The sequence below is a fragment of the Etheostoma spectabile genome, chromosome 5 (genome assembly GCF_008692095.1).
Source record: "Etheostoma spectabile isolate EspeVRDwgs_2016 chromosome 5, UIUC_Espe_1.0, whole genome shotgun sequence".
NCBI lineage: Eukaryota > Metazoa > Chordata > Actinopteri > Perciformes > Percidae > Etheostoma > Etheostoma spectabile.
The window spans coordinates 13,813,094-13,819,795 of record NC_045737.1 but is presented as its reverse complement, the minus strand read 5'-3'; the positions used below and the strand labels follow the sequence as shown (position 1 = coordinate 13,819,795).

Here is a 6,702-nt window from a genome sequence, read left to right as displayed (position 1 = left end):
CTGTCATTTGATGCCTTTTGGAGATTTGTTCCATCTTTTCTGGGCTTCTTTATGCACATTAATATAAATTTTTACCTGGGGTGCCCAAACTTTTGAACCCCACTGTATCATCCCTCGGGTGAGGGTAGGGGGGGACATGACGTCTGATTTGCCTTTTCCTCTGATAACATGGGTCGTTTAGAGCCCCGGATGGGGTGGGGGGGAACAGCAGCATGAATACTAGTCAGCTGCGACCCAGGCGTCACAAGGGAATTATCCCTCCAGTTTAAGTGTTAATCCACCGAGGGGCCCTGGAAAAAAGGCAGGAAAAAAGGCAGCTTCCGCTAATATATGCCTACATATTCTGTCCAACAGCAGTCAGATCCTATTAGTACTTTAAATGTCATACTTCCCCGCTGAACCCCAACGGGCACAATGTGGATAGATACTTACCCCTCCACAGAGAAGAAGTCAGAGATAGGCTTCATCTTTAAATAGCTCACTATATTTGCCTTCACTGTACTCTCCTTTTAATGTATTGAATTTTTTCCAGTCAGTGTTGTCAACCTCAAGTTGTGAAGCGTGTCGGACACATAGATATAAATCTATGGTCGGGCAACAGCAGAAATCAGACGCAGTGCTGAGATGTTGTGTTTCTGACGGTGAATGACTGGAAATGTTGTGCAAAACTATTTTCCTGAGAAATCACCTTGGTGCACTGAAGCTGTACTGCAAATTACAGGTTAATATTAGGAATACAAATGTCAAATATGATTTAAAAAGTCAGTTTTATAGGGGTCATCACCTTACCATCATCACACATTTGAGTAACTTGTACTATACTTCACTATTTCAATTTGGTGTTACTTTATACTTATACTACTCCACTACAGATGAAGACAGGCCTGTTTTTTCTGACACAATGAAAAGTTGTAAACCTTTTTAGAGATATATTTGCTTCTCAGCGATGCTACAAACATATGATGATCTTATAGAATATGATGCATCGCTGAAGATTAAACTACCAAACAGTATACAAAGGTGTTAAAATCAGCCCAACCTTGAACATCTACACCAGTAAAATGCAACACACACATTATTGCAGCAGGAATATTAATCCAGAAACATCAGATACAATAGGAAAACACTGACAGGGAATATTTTACTGCACAATTCATACTTTAAATACTTTAAGTACATTTTGTTGATTTAAACTTTTACTTAAATAAGGTTTTGAATGCAGGATTTTTATTTAGTACTAGATTAGGAGTAGGATCTGTGGTTATACTGCTTCCACCATTGGTAGCCATTTCAAGAAAATATTAAGTATGTGAATAAATTAACAATTTACTTGACTCTGATTGGATGGTAGGTGTCTTGCTTATCAGGACACCTCAAACACCGTTTCGGTCAAATATTTAACCACCGTTCTACATCAGTGCTCCAAGTATTTTAATGGTGTTAACTATAACAACAGTACTGGAGCTATGTTCACAGTTAACTCTAACTTATGAAAATAAACTAATCAGGTATTAAACTGACTACAAACACACTTTAAAAACTGGGGCATCAGTGGTCATGGCTTCAGGGTTGGGTTGTGCTGGAACATAACTAGTTTGACAAAGTGTTTTTTTGACCACGTTGGGAATTAAACGTGTTTATAGTTGTTCTGCACGGCCACACTCGGAGGCAGAGTGAAAAAACCTCGCCATCATGGGAAGAATGTTTGAGCCCTAATTGATTGGAGACCTTTAAGAGCTAAAAGCAAAAAAGGAAGGGGAGAGAGGAAGATGGGGGACGGCATGCAGCAAATGTCCTTGGACAACCCTGTCTCTTAAAGAATTACCTTAAAAACAAAATTGCAATCCCAATTACATTTTCAAGGGAAACTTAATTTCCGGGCTGGGAGAAGATAGCCTTTAGGACTTTCTGCCGGAAAAGCCCTTTCTTCATGGTGTACGTGATGAAAAAGTCCCTGTTTTAAACATGTGGTTAAAGTTGTGAATTGAAACAAAACAACTTGGTTGGGTTTAGAAAAATATGAGGGTTTGGGTTGATAAATATGTTTGTTACGTGATTTAAGGTACAGTATGTACGTAAGTTAAGTTAAATATATTTAATGAGCAAGTCAGCGTTGACTTTTGGTTTTACACAGAACTCCCGTAATTATATGGCTAGCTCTACATAAATCCTGAAAAATCTGTTGTACACATAAGGCCTAACACTAACCACAACAACCCTGAGAAACTCTGTTAAGAGAGATTGCAGTGGTTCAAAGAGACATAAGAAGGTGTTTCCCCAAGTGCACAGCAGCAAGATTCATAACCTGTTATAGTTCACCACATGGTAAACATTATACATGTGCATTGATGCGTGCATAAGCTAAGAAGGTCACAAATGAACCACTGAAGTCACATTGGAATCAAAAAACATTCCTTTCTTATGTATTTAGAAATAGTTTCAAAGTGGTTACAGTAGTTTTTTGGGTGGGAGCTTCTCAATTCTCAACATGGGGGGACAATGACTCAATGCAAAGTGGGAGGATTGGGACTAGACAAGAAGAAATTAATTGGGAGTGGGACCATTCAGGAATTCAATGTAATCCTCTACGACACATGTAGCAGTTACTGTGAGCTGTTGTGATGGAGGGGTTTTGGAGTTGGACCAACTCCATGACGTTTCAGCTCTGTTCAGCTTAAAGGTTCAGTTAAACCCCCCGCTCTGCCCCCTTTGTAAACTTTGGCGTTACTGCCCGGACATGGTGCTATTCTTGAGGTGCCCTACATTTAGATTCCTACAGAAACGGCGACTTGCAATGCCAGGAATTTAAGCCTTGAGGGGGCAGGTGATATATTTGGACATGGTGCTGCATGTTGCCGAGCTCTGCTGTCCTTCACTGAGGAGGCTATGTGCTGTACTTCAGGAGCGTGTCAGGCGTAGTGGCACACTCCACCGCTGCAATAAGTCTGGGGTTATTCAAATCTGTCAGGACGCATGTAAAACGCGTTGCCCACAACCGTAAAGTACAGCTGCTGGGTCAAAGCAATGGGCAGTAAAAGTTAAGGATTCGCCCACATTTACAAAAGTACTTTGTTTTGGGAGGTATTAGTGCTTTCTACTTTGCAATCATTACATAATTTTGCATTTTTGTATTCATTTATCTTATGATCACTTTTAATTAATTAACATTTTAGGGGTTTACAAAAACATGAGATATCATAAAGTACAGCTGAGTTTGAGTTGGATGACAACAGTGCATTTTAGACCTTATCTAGAAAGCTTTACAGCCCTTCCACAGTGAGCCGACCATCCGCCCTCATTGGGCCAGAACTGGGATGCTGTTTGACATCTGTGGCTGTCCATTGCCAGTACTTACTATAGAGGTAGTTTGTGAATTGAGATATTGGGAGTTCCCGACGAGTCAGAGACTGAATTTGAAAGGTTAGAGTTAAAATCAATGTAATTTAATCACTTAAAAAAAGACAATGTAACAGTTTACTCAATAAATCTGCTGTAACTGCAAATCCAATTTTCTTTAATATTTGCTCTTCAATAAGAGAATCTGAGAGCTTCTTCCTCCACTGGCAGCCATGTTTAGGACATGATGTAAGCGTCCAAGCTGACGTGAGCTGACAAGATTGGGATGTTAAGGATGACCAATGGGCGACGTCACTTACTGTTTACACCCAGACGGTACACGCTCCTCTGAGCACAACCTTCTGAGGGTCTGATCTGATTCATCAGGTTACGGGAGCTGGGAGTGCGCTGACTGATGAATGATTTAGTGCGGATGTGCAACATCAGCCAAACATCGTCTCCCCTGGCCTTTTGCAACTTGTCAGTAGAAATTGAACCGATAAGAAGGTCTGGTCAATGCTGCCGTGGGAACTAAGACTACTCTCTGTGGGAAAATGTAAAAACTTGCTGTTTTTAATCCATTGCACACATTGTTCCACATGTAATTTTTTTTTAAAAAAAATCATAAGTTCTTTGATCAATCTGGGATTTTGGAGACCAAACCAACAGGCTTTGTTTTAAGAAATCCCCAAATTGAGTTTGATATTTGATATGTGTGTCTGTCATACAGTATGCAGAGCTTAGAAAATAAAAAATGTCCATCAGATTAACATTCCGTTTTAAGGGGTCACAATGCCTAATTAATTTTCAGCAGCCTGTCCACGGCTCTGGGAAAAAGCTGTCTCTCAGCCTGTTGGTCTGTGTGCGTATGGTTCTGAGCCTGCCGGGAAAGGGGCATAAACAGGGGGTCCCCAGGGTGTGAGGGGTCTCTGTGAATCCATATTTACTTAGAGAATCCAGGTTACGCAGGTTATTGTGTTTACATGCACTGTAGCGACCTGGTTCTGTAAATTCACATATACATCCAGCAGGTCAGTAATCAGCCTTTTACCCAACCTTATTTTGAGAACAAAGCTCTGATAGAGATGGAAGATCTGTGTCGTTCCTCTGCTACTTTCTCCTTCTGAAGTCTTTGTCGTAAACATGTGTACATGTAAAAATTAAAAATTACTGGAAAAACCTTAGAAAAGTATGTGAAAACGCTTTTTGATTGCCCTAATAGGCGTATAGCCTCTGCTTCTGAAATGCCTGTCATCGACATACAGTATATAATTGGGCCTATATGTCTTTGTTTTAATTTAGCTGTGAAGAATGATCAGAATGACCTTTTTTTTATGGATTAACATAGTTATTAATGGTATAAATCAAGCTGAGCACTAAATCTAATTAAATATAGTCTGGAGAATGAAGAAAGGGGACACTGCTCATGTTGTGAGAAGACTTATTTGCTCTTATGATTATTTTTAACCACAGAGAGAGGCCTGAAGGCTTCTACACTTTAATCTGCAGGTTTCTTTATTTTCCATTTGTTCCCATCTAACCACAACTCCAGGTGTTGGGGGGGGAGTTCCTCACTTTGAACTCCAGATGGGCCTTTTCTAGACTTTGTTCAAACATGTTGGGGCCATCCCACCTGTCTCCATGCCCTCTCCTTTTTTCCCCACAAACCCCCTCCTCCTTTTCCTTTCTCCACCACCACTCCTGCTCCTCCTCTTCCCTCCTCAAACACTGACTGAGCCATTTCTGTCTTTACATCCTCGCTCTAACAATTACCCCCCTTCAAAGCTAGGGGATAAGTAACACGGGGAAGCAGGATGTGTTCTCGTGCATTTACAGGATTGCAGGTAGTTGTAGGTATGTTACAGCTCTACTGTTACTGCTTTACTGTAATTATGTTGATAACACAGCAGGAAAGAAGCAGGAGTTCTGGCTGGGAACCCAAAGTCTACTGCTGAGAACCATGTTTAAGACTTCTTAGGAGATATTACCAGTTGTTGCAAGACACAAGTGGTGTTTTTCCTAATTGCACAGCAGCACATTTTCAATTTTTACATGGGGTTTGACCAATAAAAGGAAACAGAATTATATTACAGCTGAATCACTTCAAAGCACAACTTGTGCTGATGTTGAATATCTTACACTGCTAAGTGTTTCTACTGCTTGTAGAGTAGAAAAAAAAACAGCATTCAGACCGTCCAGTTAAATTTGGCGTATATTTATTTTGGGACTAGAAGCTGTTTATTAAGGCAAAGTGATCCACCATCACACTTCTTCTTTGGAAATGTTTAAATTATTAATCAATCTGGACAACTAGCTGAATAAATAAAATGTTTTAAAAAATGCATTCTAACTTGTAGCAGTTTTTCATGTAGCTGTGGTCAGAGGGAAGCTTCTATATTACTGCCAAAAGATGACATGAACGGCTGATGGTGGATTTAATTAAATAGCATCCTAATATTGGCAATCTGTGGCAATGAGATGGGAATTTTCAAGCTTTTTAAAACTTGGTAAGTGTTCATTTTCTTTTATTCTGTCCATGTTCTGCATATTCTCAGTTAAAACAAATGTAAAAATATATATTGGCATATATTGACTTATCTCTGTCTCAAACTCCACTTTATACACCTCAAACGTATGGCTTCATTTAAAGTGCAAATGCATAGAAGTATGATGGGAGCCAAGCTGTGGCAGCCTGCGCGAGGGAACACGGGGACTACTCGGCTGTCGATGCCTAAAGTCAAACACGACACACTTAAACCATTAAAATAATTCGCAAGCTAGGATATGGAGGATCATGCAGCAGGGTTTAAAGAACATCAAAAAAGCACATCTCAGAGCAAAACCATGAATGTTCACCAATTCCCAGCAGCACCGCAGAAACAAAGCTCATCACAAACTTTTTTCTATCTTTGAAATCGACAGAGCAGCGGGAGTCAATGACTCTCCTTTTAGCATCCGGGTCTCTCTCTCTCTCTCTCTCTCTCTCTCAGCCATTATCATCCACAAAGTCAGTATGACCAGGGATGCATTATAGATGAGACGCATCTTTTCTGCTACATCTCAGACAACAGCGGATCCGCAGCAATCTCTACTGATAATACACACCTATATCTCTGCACATGCACACAGCTTCAACCATCAGCCATGCTAACCTGGAGATGTCCCCTGTGAATAATACATGAGCGAATACCCATTAGGCTTCACAGACGGACCCGAGATCCTAATTCTGTGAGCAAAGAAATCTTAGCCTGTGATTCTAGAGAGGTAAAATAGGACAAGACAGGGTGGGTGCACCTACCGCATACAGCGATCCCTCGTAGATACAAGCTCCTAGGATGACAAACAGATAGGGGGGGGGGGGGGGGG

The 6,702-nt window shown here is 40.6% G+C and overlaps 1 protein-coding gene across 2 annotated transcripts in view; it reads right to left on the bottom strand.

Annotated features, from left to right (window-relative positions):
* fras1 (Fraser extracellular matrix complex subunit 1) overlaps nt 1–6,702 on the bottom strand; it is a 242,061-nt gene that overhangs the window by 230,023 nt on the left and 5,336 nt on the right. For both annotated transcript variants that reach the window (XM_032515432.1, XM_032515434.1), the window contains exon 2: nt 6,635–6,666. In XM_032515432.1, the coding sequence (XP_032371323.1) occupies nt 6,635–6,666 (32 nt within the window). The remainder of the gene's footprint in view (nt 1–6,634; nt 6,667–6,702) is intronic.